The sequence below is a fragment of the Gavialis gangeticus genome, unplaced genomic scaffold, assembly GCF_001723915.1.
Source record: "Gavialis gangeticus isolate Ggan-Ray unplaced genomic scaffold, GavGan_comp1, whole genome shotgun sequence".
NCBI lineage: Eukaryota > Metazoa > Chordata > Crocodylia > Gavialidae > Gavialis > Gavialis gangeticus.
In genome coordinates this window covers 30,382,042-30,401,723 of record NW_017728997.1, presented here as the reverse complement: position 1 = coordinate 30,401,723, position 19,682 = coordinate 30,382,042, and the positions used below count along the sequence as shown (strand labels likewise).

The following is a 19,682-nucleotide window of genomic DNA, read 5'->3' as shown; positions in this document are numbered from 1 at the left end:
TGGCGGAGGCGTCGGGCAGAGCAACCGGGGGGTGGAGTCGGACCCCGACCCTGACCGCCGCACCCTTCCCTGGGCCGAGGGAGGGGCTGGGAGCCGCCTCCTGCTCCGTCCGCAGACCCGGAGAGACGCGGCCTGAAGCCCCCCCGGTGTCCCCGCTCCCCCCGACCCTTCTCAAGGCTCTGGGCCTCTCCTTCCTGCACTGGAGGCGCCCTCGGAAAGCGCCAGCTCCGGCTCGTAGCTTTGCCCCTCTTTTTTTTGACTGTGGAAGCCCCCCCCAGAGCCAGGACAAAAGCCCCTGGCCTACCCCGGGGAGGGCGAGCCCCGGGCTGCTTCTGTCAGCCCAGCACAGCCCCGAGTGGGCAGCTCCTTCCTTACCGGAGCGAGCGCGGGTCGCACCTCAGGCCTGGCAGGGAGGGGCGGTGGCAGAAGTATGCGCGGATTGCGAGCACTGGGCCATCTCCGCCGTGGTGAGCCCCTGAAGGCCTGTGGGTTCAGGCAGAGTTTCCTAACCCGTTTTCAAACAACCCAGCTGAAGGGATTGACACCTGGCTCCACCTCAGTCCACCCAGTTAGGGTGACCGTACCCGCTCGCACTGAAAAGAAGGGGTATGAGAAATGTTCACGGTAAGGAGTACTCCAATGGTGGATGTGCACTGTTTTTCCTGGGAATGTTTCAGCAGTTTCCACCCTGTGAGGGATAGGTGTACTGCTGTAGAAAACCCCGGCAGCATCAGGCGCCAGCACCGCAGATGAAAGGGGTTGTCTCAGTTTTATCCACTGAGCAGTTCCCAGGGGAAATGGAAAGAGAGCTTCATTGCTTGGACACTTTAAAAGCAAACTGGAAGAAATGTTAGGAAAATGTATTTGGAAATTTCCCATTGATTTCAGTGCGGGGGGATCACTCACACTGTTACTTTGGTGTTGGTTCTTGGGTGCAACTCAGACGCTGCTTGTGTTTTGTTTTAATACTTTTATATAGTCTACGTATTGATTGGCCTGGTAATCACAAGTGATGCTTCACATTCAGTTATGATTTACAACTCTAGAACCTGGTGGAAATATTAACTGCATCTCAAATTTCAAAGGCAAACCTGTTTTTACAGATAAAAACTACTATCAATTTGGTAATAAAAACAAGTTGCTCTTCTACAGGCACATTTGAATTAACTTGTATCTTATCATTTTAAGTAGAAATTCTCAACCTTTGTCTGCAATATAATCAGCTGTAGTCCACTCATTATGGAACCTCTATAACTAACATACATTCTCATTAGGTTTATAATCTTAATTACCTTCAATATATCATGTTTAAATCTATGCACATTTTAGAATAAGAATTTTGTCTACAGCTGCATTGCACACATTCGTACATGGTTCATGAAAAACATGCTCAAAGATATCTTTGTGAAGATATCAGATTATTTTTAGTGATAATAAACAGAAATACAGAAAGTTGTGTCATCTGTGAACGGGCATCAACTTTGGTGCTGTTTTTGAAAAACAAGTCATAATTCCATTTTATTTTTCTGAATAACCACTGAACAAAGACTAAGATTTAATTTATTTACTTCATAGTTTAATTTATTACCTAATCTAAGGTCATATTTGTGTACAGTGGTTTTATGTTTATTGCTTTAGCTTATTCATTCCATTGCTGAATGCCATTTTTCCAGCATGCTTAAAGCATGTCTGGGGCAGTGGGAACCTTTTGAGGAGCAGTGCCTCTCCAGTCTGTTTCCCCTGCCTGGTCTGCTGCTCTGCTTCTGCTCCCTGCCCTATCTGCCACTGTGTTCCCAGTCCCCTACCCAGTCTGCCATTTGCCATGCAGAGGCTACCCATTCCACTTGTCATGCTTCTGCCACAGATTGGTCACCCCTACCTTGGGAGAATCTTCTTTTTTTCCTATATTTAGATATAGCCCTCCATCTACTGTGGTGAAGTGGCTGGTCAGGAATAATTCCTTTCCTTCCTGTACTCTGTTTGCGTTATAAACCTCACCTTGTCTATCACAATTTTCAAAGAATTATAGTTGCACATCCACACTTCTTTTCTCCTTTTAATTTTTTTAAAGGGCTTGTGATGAAAGCTGTACAATGTTGGTTTCAGATGCTGTTTAGATCTGATTACTTCCAAGTTATTTTCCTAAGTTTACTGTCAAGTCCTGGCTCCAAGTTAGAGCATTAACAGATAGTTTATTGAGTTTTTTGTTCTTAAATGAGTGTTCTTAGAAAAGATGAGGTAATTGCAAGACATTTCCTACTAAGACTTCAGTGCCAAATCATGAACATTTTACTGCCAGTGCTGAAAAGTTCCCACATGTGTAGTCATTCCCAAGCTGTATCTTATGGTAATGGGAGGTATTTGAAACTAGGCAATCATGTGCTAGATGTGTTTTTTTACTGTACTCAGTTTTCTTTTATTTATAAAAAAAATGAATTACATTGAAAGATGTTTAAAGAATAATTAAATATGGTAATTAATAATACAAGCTTTTGGGGGCAGGAACCATCCTTTTCTCTGTATTTATACAGCACAGTGAGACCCTGCTTCTTAATTAAGGCTCACGGGCACCACACTATACATGCAATTCATAATAATTTTCAATTTCCTAGAGTTTCAAAGAATCTCTTTAATCTGTGTGTTTTTAAATGTCTTGATACCCATCAATTTCAATAGGATTCTGCACATAAATTAAACAACCTGTAATTACTAGGTTAAATTCTCTTCATATTTATATTCATTAACCCTAGTGACAGCAAATCAGAAGTTTTGGAACACAGATCTAGATAATTCCATTGCTGAGGTATCTAGGTCCTTATTGCTCCTATTGTTTCTTATTTGGTAGTTTCATGGCATGAGAGAAGAGAGAAAACAAGTTGGGGTTTACATTTTGTACTTTCTCCAGCTCCCGCTAATAGGTATTATTACATCAAATCTAGCCGAGCACATAGAAAAGACAGTAAAACAATAAATGGATTAGCAGTAAGAAGCTCAGTGTGATTTCACTATCCATACTGTTTGAATAAGATTGGTTAGATTAAAAAAGCCCTTTGAATTCTTTTTGATGAGAGAAACTTGTTGAAACAATACTGCTTCTTAGGAGCTCCTGCCTACAAGAGCACCCAAAGTATACACATGCTTATTGGTTGTAATGTTATGTTCATGTGAAATTGTGGAATTGATGCTAAGCATATATAGAAACCATTCACTGGCATGTATCTAAACTTTACTTTCCAAAACTACTTTCCCACATGCATGGGTGGATCTAGGATTTTGAAAAGATGGGTGCAGACAATGTGGTGCATCATCACATGTAACACAATATATATTTTCTCCAGTTAAAAAGAAACTAGAAGTTTTACTAATATGCTAGGGGCCAGAGGCTATATTATTCAGTTTAAGTTTGAAACAAAAACATATAACTTTATCAGAATTTGCATTAATTTGCTACATCATATATTGTGTATAAAAACGCAACCAACTAGGCAACAAATAATCAAACAATGATGTTTCATTAGCCTTGTAGCAGTGGTCACCCAGGCTAGCCTCCCAGACTGAGATCGACTGTCAGAGGCTCCACGATTGGGAGCAGCAGGTCGCAGTCCGGGAGCGGCAGGTTGTATGAGCAGTGGAACGCATGTGGCTGGGTTGAGCCATGCCTCCTGCTCTGGGGCCAGGCCAGGAGAGTGGGACTATCCCCCTCTGCACCCCCTGCCCTTGGGTGAGGGGGGCCCTGGCTGGGCTGGGCTGGGCTGGGGGAGGGTCAGAGCATGGCAGCTTGACAAGGTGTGGGGGTGGCTCCCGCTGCTGCACACACCCCGGTGGAGGCCTGGGGGCCACGTGCCCCGCCGATCTGTGCGTGGGGTGAGGCGGCTGCTTTGTTCCCCAAACCCTGCTGCAGCTCAGGGTGCAAAGCTATTAGAAGATCTGGTCACATATCTAAATTGTGTGCTGGTACATTTATTTTTATAACACATTCCCTGGTTCTGGGAAATTCACCACCCACTCTGTCCCACCAAAAAATGACAGCCCACTCTGCAGAATGGCACACAAACCTTGTGAGAATATATATTTTTAAATCAGTCTTTATTTAAAAAACCTTTACAATATTTACTGGTTTATTTTGCTAAACCCTCTTCTCCTAAGGAGGGTGTTTTATCATTTCTAATAATAACTAAGTCTCATTGGCTTTATTGTTACATGTCCCCATATGAATGTGCTTAGAGATCCAAGGCACTAAAGCAAATGGTAATCTATCCAGCTGACAACAGTTTTATTTCTTTACCACCCCCCCAAACAGCAACAGCTGTAAAACACATTTTAAACTGTTTTTGCTAAACCCTTTTGTTAACCAGGGTTTTATAATTTCTAGTGCCAATTTAGCGTTCAGTATAGGATGCCAGAGATTTATCTTCCTCAGTAATCAAACCACAAAGAGCAGCATTAGGATCTTCTGCAAAATACACAGCATTTAGAATTTCTACACCTAAGCTAAATGTTTCTCAGTAATTCTTGGCAAATCTGATCACCATAACATTTAGAAAACTTTCCATACACAGCTCATTGCAAAGTTCCCAAATTGTTTGATTTATATCTTCATCTCACCAGGTAACACAATCATGACAACCTTGACCCCCCCACTCATCAAAAACACAACCCATGCACTTTTCAAAAAGCCTCATCTTCAACCAGTATTTTATTATGCCATAAAAAGAAACCCACATAAGGTGAAGATTTTATGTTCTTGATGTGAAACAGGACCTGTTGATTCAATGCCTAATTGTCTTCTAAAATCTTCATCGTCATCTGGTCTCTGTTCTCTGCAAAAACAGCTGCTTCTCTTTGGTGTCTGATTTATGGGTGTACTGGTGGGCAGACTTTCTTGAGCCAATAAAAAGGCTTCATCTAACTGCAGAGGAGTTCAAATGAAAACCTTAGTTAGCCACTGTATAATCCATTTTTAGCTGCTTCCTATTCCCCCCGGTGTGGGATGATCCCTACACCACCATCAAAATCTAAGCGCTCCCCACAACCATGCTTCAAGCCTCTCACCAGCATCCTGTCGACCTCTTCTTTCCATGCAGGCTCTGTCACAAGGCCACCCTCTTCTGCAAAATTCTCAATGTCTTCTTTGGGGGGCCTGGGTTTCTGCCTCATAGGTCTCTTCTTGCATGTTCATATGGGCTTCCAGACCAGGTTCAGGCATCTCAGGGAGTCTTTGGGCTAGGGGGATGCCCTCCTCAAAACTATTTCTATTGTAACAGTTTCTATGCAGACGTCTAACAAGTCTTGGTGGTGTGGTGAGGATGAGGGGTCTTACAGGCATAGTGTAATAATCAATATCTGCCCCTACTTGCTTTAGCATGGTCTCAGACAAACAGAGGGCCCACAGATATATCAGGTGGCCTTGCAGCTTGGGTCCCACCCCTTGTTCTGGTTGTTTCAGTGCCATTCTTGGGGAGGTCTGAGGCCTCTGAAACCCCTGCTAATTGGTTGGGTGGGTGGGGCAGGTTGTTAGTTGTTAGAGGGGTCATAATCCCCTGTTACCCAATAGGCCAGGGATTCCCAGCCTTTTTAGATGGTGGACTGGCATGCTGCAGACCAGAAGTAACCGCAGACCAGCAAACTGAGGACCGGCAAACTGCAGTTCAGAAGTAACTGACCTACTGTGGAGCGGCAGCCAACCCCTTTTTATACTGAGTACAAAAAGAGGTTGGCTGCTGCTCCACAGTAGACCAGTCACTTCCAGACTTCCGGTCTGGCAGCCAACCCTCCTGCAGACCGGCGGCCAACCCTTCACAGTCCAATACCAGGCCATGGCCCAGGGGTTGGGAACCTCTGCAATAGGCCATACCTGTGCCTGGTGCTGTGCAGTATGGGGGGTGGGGGTGGGGTTTGGGGCTGTTGGGCAACCCTTCTGATGTCACGTGTCATGTGATGGGGTGGGGAATTCTGGAGCCAACATTGTGGTTTGGGGCCTGATAAGTCGTGACAGTTCCATGTGGTCTAAGGTGGGTCTTGCAGCATGAGGGATGGGCTTTGGGCCCTGAGTGGGCTGTCCTTCTGATATAGCAGACCATGTGACAGTGGTATCATGCACCATGTGATGGGGTCAGTGGGGGTTTTTTTGGTGTCACACATCATGTTACTAGGGGCAGAGGCAGGTTTCTGATGTCACACATCATGTGACATGGGGCTGGTGCAAAGTTCATGATGTCATGCTTCATGTGGCTGGAGGTCAGGTTTGTGATGTAACACATCATGGGGCTGTGGGTCAGGTTTGTGATGTCATGCATCATGTGACCAGGGCGGGGGTAGGGGGGAATGGGCAGGGTTTGTGATATCAAAGACCATGTGATGAAGCCAAGATGGCCACCTGTCAAGTTGACGAGTGGGTGTTCACTTGTGTGTGTGTCCCCTGATTTTATATTTGTAACTGCAGGGAACAAACTAGGAAAGCCAAGGCTGCAACTGAACTCCAACTAGCTTCGAGCATCAAGGACAATAAAAAGTCCTTTTTCAGATATGTGGGGAGCCGGAGGAAAAGCAAGGGCAACATTGGACCCCTGCTGAACCAGATGGGGCAACTGACAACTGATGCCCAGGAAAAAGCCAACCTATTAAATGGGTACTTTGCGTCGGTCTTTCATCAGTCCCATGGGACACCCATGCCCGCTATGGGACAGGGAGGTCTGGGTGAGGGAGATCCCCTGCCTTCCATTAATGCTGACCTCGTGAAGGAACATCTTGAGAAGCTGGATACCTTCAAGTCAGCTGGCCCTGACAATCTACACCCCAGGGTACTCAAGGAGCTGGCGAGCATCATAGCCCAGTCCCTGGCATGGATCTTTGAAAACTCCTGGTGCTCTGGTGTAGTGCCCAAAGACTAGAAGAAGGCCAATGTGGTGCCTATCTTCCAGAAAGGGAAGAAAGTGGATCCGGCTAACTATAGGCCCATCAGCCTGACTTCTGTCCCTGGGACGATCTTAGAAAAGTTTATTAAAGAGGCCATCCTTAATGAACTGGCTGACGCCAACATTCTGAGGGATAGCCAGCACGCGTTTGTTGCGGGTAGGCCTTGCTTGACCAATCTCATTTCCTTCTACGACCAGGTGACCTATCACCTGGACCAGGAAGAAGCGATTGATGTCATATATCATGACTTCAAAAAAGCCTTCGATCTGGTATCCCATGATCACCTCTTGGCGAAACTGGCCAATTGTGGCGTTGGGTCAACCATGATCTGCTGGCTTGCATCCATAGATGCTTCTCAGGCAAATCCCGTGCTGATATAATGCCTGCCTAAGAGAACACCATAAGAGAAAGGCTAGGAGAGCGCACCCTAAGAGAAAAGCACTAGGCTTGGGCAACAGCATGGGGTCAGGAGGGCCCGAAGCCCAATGCCTGAGTGGCTGAGGCTAAGTGGCAACACAGGGGCCAGGAGGGCCTGAGGCCTCATGGGAGGCCTGAAGGAGAGTAAGGCCTAGTGGAGGCCTGAAGGAGAGTGAGGTCCAGGCATGTCGGAGGCCTGGGTGCACCGTAAGCTGACAGTGGGGTCCAGGCCCATCAATAGACACCAAGGGGGCACAAGGCCCATCAGATAGGTCTTACTCGACCAATCTCATTTCCTTTTATGAGAAAAGAGCCACACGCATAATCAGAGGTCAAGAAAACAGACCTTACAACGACAGGCTGAGAGCCATAGGGCTCTTTAGCCTGAAAAAGCGCAGGCTCAGGGGTGATTGGATGGCCACCTATAAGTTTATCAGGGTGACCACCAGGATCTGGGGGAATGTTTGTTCACCAGAGCGCCCCAAGAGATGACGAGGTCAAACGGTTATAAACTACTGCAAGACCGTTTCAGGCTGGATATAAAGAAGAATTTCTTTACTGTCTAAGCCCCCCAGGTCTGGAATAGCCTGCCATCAGAGGTGGTTCAAGCACCTACATTGAACACGTTCAAGAGCAAATTGGGTGCTTATCTTGCTGGGATCCTATGACCCCTGACTTCCTGTCCTTTGGGCGGGGGGCTGGACTCAATGATCTTCCGAGGTCCCTTCCACCCCTAATGTCTATGAAATCTATGAAGAATAAAAAAAGGTTTTTATATACAGCCCACAGTGTACATCATGCGCCAATACTAGAACCACTGACAACACTGATTTTCCTACCTGCCAAAAGGCTTATATGTGCAATTTGTTGGCATTTGTGATCTGAACAGTAGTGAAACTTTTCAACATTTGACAAAGAATCACTTGCAGGGAGGCACTCATGCATCCCAGATAGTGAAATACTCTGGCATTTATGGCACTCACTGGTGTGGGAACCCCAATCTCACTTCTCTACCTAGTACTAAGAATGAGACTGAAGCCTCTCTTCAAGCCCAAGTAAGTGCTGTAACTTCCATGCTGTTGGGTGGAAGGGTGTCTGTGGTACAGAGGCCCCTCCTAATACTTTTCTGTTGGGAAGAAGAGATTGAATTTTTTCCTCTGTGCAAGAAAGGATTTAGAACTCTGGTTCCAAGCAGAGACAAATCCATATCTCATTGAGCTATATAGCTTGAGTTAAAGTTCTTTTTTTGCTACTCCTCTTGTCTACTCTAGGCAACTTTCTACTGAGTGGTATGAATCGGTCTCTCAGGATGTATTTACATCACTTTCATGGCTTAGGTCAGGCTGAGGCTATTGTCCAAGATCCCGGTGGATCTGCACTTATTGCAGAGAAAGCAGGAAAGCATGATCAATGTATGCAAATTTGACATTCAAGTGAAAGGAGAAATAAAACACACAATTGGTAAAATGTGCAAAAAATACACATGCAGAAGAGAAAAAAGGAGAATTAAGAGAACAACTGAAGGCCAAAAAGCCAGTCAACTGAGGCATAAATTGTAGGGCTGTGTGAAATGGCTTTGTTTCGTTTTGGTTTCAGATTTGACCATTTCGGAGGACAGTGATTCATTTTGGTGTTTTGGATCACTGTTTTATTTTAATTTGGCTGAATCTGTTTCGGAGTTTCAATGCTGTTTTGATGATTCAGTCATAGACTATAATGCAGAATCACTAAAATGCCTATAACTGTCATTTCTTGCCTTATTTAGATGAGCATTGCAGGGATGGTGGCCTCTTCTGAGGGCATGAGGCCTGCCAAGTTTCAAGGAGATAGGTGCAGGGGTATTTGTGAAACTGCACCTCATACTGTTCAAATCAAAACTCATGTCGTGTATATGTTAAGGCACAGCAGGGTGAAAACAGCAGGCATGGTAGCCCCTGCTGAGGCCATGAAGCCTGCCAAGTTTCAGGGAGATGGGTGCAGGGGTTTCTGTGAAACTACACCTCAAACTGTTCAAAGCAAAACTCGTGGCATGTGTGACTGTGTGTGTGTTAAGGTGCAGCAGGGTGAAACCAGGAGGGATGGTAGCCTGTAACAAGGGGCCTTTCCGGTGCTGGTTAGATCTCCGCCCACCCACCTATTTCTGGGCCAACCACCCGCCCCTCTTTTTCTGCCACGCCTTAATAGAAAACTTATTCAGATGTTTCCCAGGCAGAAGAATGCTCATTCAAGTTTCTTGGGGTGATATCCCCATGCATGATTTTGTGCTGTGGGATGCTCAGCTCTGGTTGTTTGTTCCACACCATCTTGCCCCCTTTATTGCTCCAGTGGAAGTAGCCTGCCACCTTCCTGCATTTTGAAATGAGCTGGCTGGTTGTGACAGTGTCCTCACCAGCAGCTCTGTCCCCCTCCAAGGCATCCCAGACTATAAGGTAAACTTGTGTGCCACACAGCAAATGCCAACAAAGTTGGCATCAAGGACCACTTTGACCATATTGGCTATGTTGTTGGTGACCATGAACCCGTGGGTGATCTCGCCGTGCCCAATAAGCTACCTCTGCACCATGCAGTTCATGGCCCCCATAATCTTCGTTGCCCTGTGGCACTCATCCATCATCTCCACTTGAAGGAGAACCCACCAATGAGCTGACTGATTGCATCAGTGCCCTGTGAGAGAGAGGTAGGCATGATCTACACTTCAGGAGCTCCAGGTGTCTGAGCTGAAGTGTAAGGCCACCTGTGGACCTGCCTTGTGCAGCTCCTCCCTCAAGTACTCCCTGCATGCCTCAAAGAGGGAGGGCACCACTGTCCTGCTGAAGGTGGTGTATGTGGGCAAGCAGTATGATGAGGCCATGAGCCACCTGAACCCTGGCCATTCAACTAAGGAGAAGGGCTGGCCATCCAGAATAAGCCCCAATGCTCTGGATGACCTCAGTCACCTTGGGAACATGCCCCCCTTTCCCTTCACCTTTCCCCGACTGGTCCAGGGTGGCCTGCCTCTGATTCTTGGGGATGGGGGCATTGGAGCGAGAGGGGGACTTCCTTTTGGGCATGCTCCAATGATGCCAGACTGAGAAGGAGCAAGGGCAAGGGGAGTGTGCCTCCTGATATGCATCAGCATCCCCATGGTGCTGAAAGTGTTTCTTGTCCTTGCCTCAGCTGGTCTTGCATTGGCAGTGTAGGCAGATAGCATACTCAGGATCATCTGCCACCTCAAAATGATCCCACACTATACTCCTCCCTCACTTCTGGGTTGCGAGTGCAGATCCTGCCTAATCTCCCTTCTCAGCAGGCAGAAGCACAACAACAGGAGGAACTCACTCAGCAGAGCCACTTGCCTCTGCAACCTCAACCTCCTCTGAAGTGCCTTCCAGAAAAGGAGACCTGGCTCTAGGGGAACTTTGAAGGGTGTGGAGCACAAACTCAGATTCCCACTCCTTCCCCAAAATTTCCCTGGCCATGCCATACTGAGCTCCACTGATTCCAGATCCAGCTCCTTCTCTGGCACTGGGAGGCTCATGCTGGGAACTGAAATTGGGGTGGAAGAAACTATTATGCTGGTGCTTGTCATGTTGGTCATGCTGGGGGGTATTATTATTGCTGGTGTTAGTGGAGCTGGGGCAGGTCCAGACACTGTTCCCATCTCCTTGCTGCCACTAGCAGCAGAAGCCTCATGGCTGCTAGGGAAGAGGGTGCATCTAAGTTTGTTGGGGGGGACTTGCAGCTTCCCCTCTACCCCTTCTAACTATCTGGTACCATTTATTCTCTCTTCCCTGCACCTTCAGATTTTGGGGTCAAATTTAGGCGAGATATAATCATTGGCAATGTGTAGAGGGTGCATACAGGTCTATGTGCAACCCCTGAGCGTGGCAGTACATCTCATGTGAAAAGGTGCCACCAACACTACTGCCTGTGGGTGGTCACTTCTTGCCACCCCCGTCATGTCTGTGGATGGTCTGCAATTGCTGCTGGCCTCTGCTGCTGCTGCCAGTGGTGCCTGTGGATGGCTCACCAACTGCTGGTCGGCACTTGCCACTCCCTCCCCCCCGCCACTGCTGACAGCACCATGGCCACCTGCAGGAGCTCCCTGCTTGCTGCTGCCACATTCCTGCCACCAACAGTGCTGCCGCTGCCTGTGGAAGTTCGCCGTGCCCCCTCCTCCCTCCCCCCCCGGCCTCTGGGAGCACTTAGCATTCATGGATATAATTCCCTTTGGCTATATCCCTGTCTTGGCCTTGATTTCTGTGCAGTATCTCAGGTTCTGCAAGTAACTTATTAATGTCTCCTGCTGGCTATTTTCTAATGCTGATGCTGAGCAGCTTTGAGGCAGTCCATCTAATAGCAGTACAGCTTTTACACAAAGGAAGACAGTAATACACTGCTCTGGGCTCTGGCACTGTCTTCCCTAAGAAAAAAGTAATATTTTACCTTTTCCTTCAATCAATAAACTTATTCCGATGCATCTTTGTCTCCACTAGGATTTTCTCACATTATTTAGCACATATTAAAATACAACTTCTTTCAATGTGGGTACCCAGAAATAGGACAGGCTGCAGCCCCTAAAATCTTCATTCTGCTCACAAAGGGGTTGGGTAAGATGCATGCAGTATTTTCCTTCCTGTTTGCTTTGTCTCAAGTGCTCTTTGTGGAAGCAAATGATGGGATAGCTTGGTGGGATAACTTGCATGACTGAAGCACTGTCATGGATGGGTAGAAACTATTTAGGAAGGACAGGCAGGGGAGAAGAGGAAGAGGAGTTGCACTTTATATAAAAGAGATGAATGATTACTCAGAGCTCCAGTATGAAGCTAGAGATGGGCCTGTTGAAAGTCTCTGGGTTAGGGTCTCAAGGGAGAGCAACAAGGGTGATGGCATGGTGGGTGTCTGCTATAGACCATCCAGGAGGATGTGGTGGATGAGGCTTTCTTCAAACAGCTAGTGGAGGTTTCCTGATCACAGGCCCTGGTTCTCACAGGGGAATTCAATCACCCGGACAGCTGCTGGGAGGACAATACAGAAATGTGCAGACAATCCAGGAAGTTTTTGGAGAGCACTTAGAATAACTTCCAGGTGCAAGTGTTGGAGTGGCCAACTAGGGGATGTGCTCTTTTTGACCTGTTGTTCACAAACAGGGAAGAATTGGTGAGGAATATAATAGTAGATGGCAACTTGGGCAACAGTTGAAGAAAGGAAGGAAGGGGAGCAGCAGTGTAAGGACCCTGGACTTAAAAAACACAATTTTACTTGACTTGGTCAGGGAACTCCTGGGCGGGATCCCCTGGGAGGCCAGTCTGACGGGGAGAGGAATCCAGGAGAGCTGGCTGTGCTTTAAAGAAACTTTACTAAGAGAACAGGAAGAAACCATCTTGATGTGCAGGAAGACTAGCAAGTATGGTAGAAGGCCAGCTTGACTTAGCAGGGAACTTCACTAAGCTAAATGACAAAAGGAAGTTTATAAGAGGTGGAAGCACAGACAAACCAACTAGGGAAGAAAATAAGAGTATTGCTCAGGGATGAAGTCAGGAAGGCCAAAGCACAATTGGAGTTGCAGCCAGCAAGGGATGTGAAGGGTAAGAAGAAGTTTCTACAAGTATGTCAGTAACAAGGAGGATCAGGGAAAGTGTGGGTCCCTCACTGAATGGGGGAGGCAACCTAGTGACAGAGGATGCAGAAAAGGCTGAAATGCTCAATGCCTTTTTTGCCTCAGTCTTCAGAGGCCAAGTCATCTCCTAGACTATTGCACCTGGCTGCACAGTTTGGGGAGGAGGTGAGCAGCCAAATGTGGGGTAAGAACAGGCTAGGGACTATTTAGAAAAGCTGGACATATATAAGTCCATGGGGCTGGATGGGATGCACCTGAGGGTGCTCAGGAAGTTGGCTGATGTGATTGTGGAGACGCTGGCTATCATCTTTGAAACTCATGGTGGTTGGAGGAGGTCCTGGACAATTGGAAATGGACAAATATAGTGCCCATATTTAAGAAAGGGATAAAGGAGGATCCAGAGAGCTATGGGCTGGTCAGCCTCACCTCAGTCCCTGGAAAAATCATGGAGCAGGTCTTCAAGGAATCCATTTCTAAGCACTTGGAGGAGAAGAAGGTGATTAGGAACAGTCAGCATGGATTCACCAAGGGCAAGTCATGCCTGACCAACCTGATTGCTTTCTATGATGAGATGACTGGCTCTATGGATGAGGGGAGACCAGGGGATGCGGTATACTTTGACTTTAGCAAGTCTTTTGATAAAGTTTCCCACAACATTCTCGTAGGCAAGGTAAGGAAATATGGGTTGGATGAATGGACTGTAAGATGGACAGAAAACTGGCTGGATCATCAGGCTCAGAGGGTAATAGTCAATGGCTTGATGTCTAGTTGGCAGCCGGTATCATGTGGAGTGCTCCAGGAGTTGGTCCTGCGGCCAGTTTTGTTCAATATCTTCATCAGTCACCTGGAAGATGTCATAGAGTGCACCCTAAGCAAGTTTAGAGAAATGGGAGGATGGGACAAAAAGAAATCTTATGAGGTTCAATAAGGACAAGTGCAAAGTCCTGCATTTAGGATGGAACAATCCCATGCACTGCTACAGGCGGGGGGCTGACTGGCTAAGCAATAGCTCTGCAGAAAAGGACCTGATGGTTATAGTGGACAGTAAGTTGAATGAGCCAACAATGTGCCCTTAATGCTAAAAAGGCCAACTGCACACTGGGCTGCATTGGTACGAGTGTTATTACCAGATCAAGCACTTGTGAGGCCACATGTGGAGTATTATGTCCAGTTTTGAGCCTCCCATAGCAGAAAGAATGTGGACAAATTGGAGAGAGTCTAGTGAAAGGCAATGACAATGGTTAGGGGGCTTGGGCACATGACTTCTGAGGAGAGGCTGATTTAGTCTAGAGAAGAGAAGACTGAGAGGGGATTTAATAGCAGCTTTCAACTACCTGAAGGGGGGTTCCAAAGAGGATGGAGCTGGACTGTTCTCAGGGGTGGCAGATGACAGAACAAGGAGCAATCATCTCAAGTTGCACCAAGAGAAGTTTAAGTTGGATATTAGGAAAAACTCTCTCACTAGGAGGGTAGTAAAATACTGGAACAGCTTACTCAGAAAGGTGGTGGCATCTCCGTCCTTGGAGATTTTTAAGACCCAGCTAGACAAAGCCTTGGGTGGGATGATCTAGTCGGGGCTGGTCCTACTTTTAGCAGGGGATTGGACTAGATGACCTCCTGAGGTCCTTTCCAACCCTAATTTTCTATGATTTTATGAAATGATGTGGTCCTCTATTATCCAGTATCACATCCAAACTTCTCTCATTCTCATATACAGTATTTTCCTAATTCAGTCAAAGATTAGACTTTTACCTTTGCTCTTGGCATTTATATAGAGAACCTACCTGCAAAAATCTAAATCACACTAAATTGTATCATACAACAAGGTGTCCTGATGGCTTTAATTCATAGATGATTGTTAGTTAATAAATCAAAGTTTTACCATGTGAATCCCAAAGAATTTCTTTTTACCATTACATTATTAACAGACATAGTTAAATACTTTTATCTCACTGGAGAGCTTTCACCCTTTGCAATTACTTTTTTACTGTTTCATTTATGGTTAGGTTAAAGTATGTCCCAACCAGTAGTGCCATTTAAAAATACATTTAAGAATTGAGAAATAGATACTTTTCACTATCCCAGTTTTTAAGGAAGATAGTAAAGTATTTCTACAAGGTTTCTCAAAACAACAGTTGATACTTGTCATTTGAAGAAACTTGTGTATTTCAAAGCTACATAGAAAAACTTGCCCTACCAGGTCAAGTGGTGTTATAGCAAAATCAAACTTACCTGCACAAGCTCTTTTCCATTCTGTCACAGAATAGAAAGAAATATAGCAGTGGTTTATATATAAATAGGTAATTCTGAAGAATAACTAGAAAGCTATGTGGGTTCAAATCCTAAAATCTTACAGAAGGTCAAATCCTGTTCTAAATTAAACTGGTGCTAATGTGAAGTCCAGTATCAGCAACTTAGATGAGAGCAGGACTGCTCATGCAAATTCTGATTGACGTCAGTTAGTACAAGCTGAACAATGGTTTCTCTGTATTCAGCTTATGGAATTGTTTGAAAACTCATCAGAAAGAAAACAATATATCAGTGTGTGTGTATATATATATATAAAACAATTGTTAACATAAAGTGTCTACTCAGGAAGGATATTCTTTGCCTCCATTTTTATCTAGTCCCTAGCATCTAATGTTGATTTATATAAATGCTTTTGCAAGAAAATACCTTTTGTGCTATGAATAGTTCCATAGAGATTTAAAACAAAATAAAGCTGTTCATTAAATGTTAACCTTTCTAGTTAATGTTTATCATATCACCAATTGTCATGAGCATGTCAGTTGTTAAATATGCAAAGCACATTTACAAGAAAGCAACTTATTAAAACTAAAATATAGGCAGACATTCTTTGCCACTGACTTCCTGTATTTTTGGCTAGTGGAAATAAAATAATAAATTAGTTGAAATAATTTACAGAGGTACATTCAGCATTGATAACCTGATGTGATCAAAAATCCTGAGACAGTCTCCAAAAAATCATGCATTTTGTTGCATCATGATGTTTTTTGAAAAAAGAGAGTACAATGTTCTTTCTTACATATATCTTTATATCACCAACCACTTTGATCAACTGCTGGGAAAAGCCTGACCCAAATTTAGGTTTCTGTAACTTATAACACAAATTATATATAGTATCCTTAATTTTAAAAAAAATCACATTCAAAACATTTAAAATTAAATTTTAAATTTTAAAAATCATTCCATCAGCTTCCATCAACTGCATAAATAATTACAATAAAGGTATATTTTAAAAGGCATTACAATGAATTTTCCGAAAAAGCTAAAAATAGCTATTTTAAAATTATCCTTCTTGCTCACTGCTTCGAGCCCGTGACCCCTGTAGCAAATCTCCCCTACCATGCCTCCTGTTGCTTTAAGCCTTTTTTTCCTTATAGAGAGTTGAGGAAGATAAGAATTCCAAGGACAGCAGACAACATGGAGGCTTTTATTGCTGACAGAAGTTAGGTCCAGGACCAGAGCTTTGCTATGGCTAGTACAGACATTCAGGGAGGTTAAGGGAGGTTTGAGTGTGTTAAAAATGACTACTCGATATAACTCAGTTTGCCCAGGTGCAGACCTAACACTTAAATCCCTAGTTAGGTCTATCTATATGCAAACTATATAGAAGTTCCAGGTAGGTTAGATCAGTAAAAAATGGCCGCCCAATTTAAGTTAACCATACCTTGGAGGTAGTCTAACTTAGACCAGGTCTAGCAAAACCAGTCTAACTGAACTTCTGCACACATTTGCAGAGCAGCCCCAGGGCTGGGAAAGCCCAGTTGCTGGTACCAGCCCTGGGGCTGCTCTTTTCCTACCAGCCCCCAGCACTGGGCTATTTTTAGGCCTTTTTCCCACCCCCAGACAGACAACCCTCACTCCCTAAGTCTGGCAAACCTCCTGATCCTGCAAACTGCTCCTGGTGCCAGTTTTATTAGCACTCACTGATGCCAGGAGCCTGCTTAAATTGAGTTGGGGGGAAGGGATGAGAAGGATCAGGAGGAATTGGGGGTTTTTTGGAGGGGAGAGGGAGGTTGTTTGTCCAGGGGGAGGGCTAAAAATAGCCTCTGGTCTTGGGGGAGGAGAGACCCTCCCCAATCCTGCTACCCCCTCAACCTGCAGAGTTGCCAGCTCCCCCTGATCCATCTCCCCTCCCCCCACCCCAACTTTCTTCAAGCAGGCTCACAGGACCAGTAAACAGTGGTAAAACTGGCCCTGGGAATGGTTTGTGGAATTGGGGGTAATTTGGTGGTAGCAGGAGGACTGGGGATGTCCCGGAGGTTTTGGCAGAATCGGAGAGTCTCTCCAACACTTCCAAACCCCATATCCCACTAGCTACCTGATCCCACCAAACCCACCCAGACTACATGAACACCTCCCAGATCCTGCTAGGCCTCCAATCCCCACAAGCCCCTGCTAACCCCCACCCCCTCCAACGTGACTTACCTTCAACTGAGTGGCCATTTTTAACATGATCTAACCTCCCTCTAACTTCCTTGAATGTTTGTGCATACCTGTGACAAGGAAGTCCCAGGGTCAGGTAGAATATCAGCCTGCCCACCTGTCTAGGGCAGTCCGCCCACCTGACTTGTCTGGCTTGCCTTTGCGCATAGATTCATAGATTGTAAGGCCAGAAGGGACCTCAGAAGATCACCAGGTCCAGCCCCCAGCACCAAGCAGGAAGGATAACTGGGGATCAGGTGACCCCAGCAAGGTGACTGTCCAGTCTGTTGAAGGTTTCCAGTGTAGGTGATTGCACTACCTCTGGAGGGAGCTAATTCCACAGTCTGGACACCCTGACTGTGAAGAAGTTTTTCCTAATGTTGAGCCTGAATTGATCTTCCAGGAGTTTGTGGCCATTTCTCCTGCTTTTCCCCTTCGGTGCCCACGTGAACGGTTGCTCACCGAGCCCTTGATGTACTCCCCTAGTGTAATGGTAAGCTGCTACCAGGTCCCCTCTCAGCCTTCTTTTCCTCAGGCTGAAGAGTCCCAGATACCTCAGCCTTTCCTCGTATGGTTTGCTGTGTAAAAGTCTGATCATATGGGTGGCTTTTCTTTGGACGCTGAAGCTTGTCCACATCCTTGTTAAAAAGTGTGTTGCCCAGAACTGGACGCAGAACTCCAGCTGTGGTCTCACCAGTGCTGAATACAGCGGAAGAATTACCTTCTTGTTTTTGCTGGAGATGCATTGATTGATGCATGCCAAAGTATTATTTGGCCTATTGGCTACAGCATCGCACTACTGGCTCATATTCATACTGTGATCTGTTATTACCCCCAGGTCCCTTTCATTTGTGGTGCTAGTCAGTTTGGTGCCACGAAGCCTGTAGGTGTGTTGGGGGTTTCTCATCCTGAGGTGGAGCACTTTACTTTTCTCGACGTTGAACTTCATCAGGTTCTAATCTGCCCAACTTGCTAGCCTGTCTAGGTCCGCCTGTATCTGTAGCCTATCTTCAAGAGTGACCACACTCCCCCATAACTTGGTGTTGTCTGCCAACTTGACCAGTAAGCTCTTCACCCCCACAACCAAATCATTAAAAAAGATGTTGAAAAGTACTGGACTGAGCACCAACCCCTGCAGGACACCACTGCCCACTTCTCGCCAGGATGACACACTACGACTTTCTGGGTCCTATCTTGCAGCCAGTCTTGGAGTTAAGCGCACAGTCCTTCAATATTCTCATGAGGACATTGTGGGATATTAGATCAAAGGCCTTTTGGGAGTCAAGGTACACAATGTCAACCTGCTCTCTCGTGTCCAGGTGGTGAGTTACCTAGTCACAGAAGGAGATGAATTTGGTAAGGCAGGACTTGCCTGCAATGAAACCACGCTGGCTGTCATTCAGAATCTTACCTTCTGCAAGCTTATCGCTGATAGACTCTTTGAAATTTTTCAGGATTTTCCCTAGGATGGAAGTTAGGCTGATTGGCTTATAGTTACCTGTGTCCTCCCTCCTGCCCTTCTTGTGGATGGGCACAACACTGGCCCTCTTCCAGTCCTCAGGGACTTCTCCAGAGTGCCATGAGTTGTGGAAGAGTTTCACCAGAGGTTCCACAAGGACTTCAACCAACCCCTTTAGCACTCTCAGATGAAGATCATCTGGTCCCGCTGACTTGTATATGTCTAAATTTTTTAATTGGTCATACACCAATTCTACAGCAGTAGGAAGGTGATTATTCCTACTGTGTTCATACTGTACTTTACCTGGAGTGGTTTTCCCCTTGGTCCAGTGAAAGACCGAGGGGAAGTAGTCATTCAGGAGTTCAGCTTTCTCCTGCTTACTGGTAACCAGCTCTCCTGAGTTGCTGAGCAATGGCCCCACACTCCCATTTGTTTTCGTCCTGTTCCCTTTGAACCTAAAGAAGGACTTTGTTGTTCTTGATTCTCATTGCTAATCTAAGTTTAGTTACCGCTTTAGCTGTCTTATCTGTTCCCTGAAAATGTAGGCTGTTGTGGAGTAGTCCTCCTTGGGGCCCGCCCCGAGCTCCCTTTGTTTATAAGCCTCTTTCTGCTTTCTTAACAGGACCCTGATTTCCCTGTTTAGCCAGAAGGCTTCCCGGCCCTTCCGTCACCCTTTCTCCACATAGGAATGAACTTCCTTTGTGCTTCAAGGATCGTGTCCTTAAGGAACAACCATTCTTTGTGCATATCTTTCACCTTCGGTCCCTAGTCCTGCAGCACTTGCCCTAGTAGTAAACTAAGCTTGTTGAAATTGCATTTTTGAAGTCCAAGACTCCAGTCCTG

At 45.8% G+C, this 19,682-nt stretch overlaps 1 protein-coding gene across 2 annotated transcripts in view; it reads left to right on the top strand.

Moving 5' to 3' along the window:
* The first annotated feature begins 378 nt into the window (after nucleotides 1-378).
* IL17RB (interleukin 17 receptor B) overlaps nucleotides 379-19,682 on the top strand; it is a 51,150-nt gene continuing 31,846 nt past the window's right edge. For both annotated transcript variants that reach the window (XM_019505011.1, XM_019505010.1), the window contains exon 1: nucleotides 379-624. In XM_019505011.1, coding sequence (XP_019360556.1) covers nucleotides 609-624 — 16 coding nt within the window. In that variant the 5' untranslated portion in view covers nucleotides 379-608. The remainder of the gene's footprint in view (nucleotides 625-19,682) is intronic.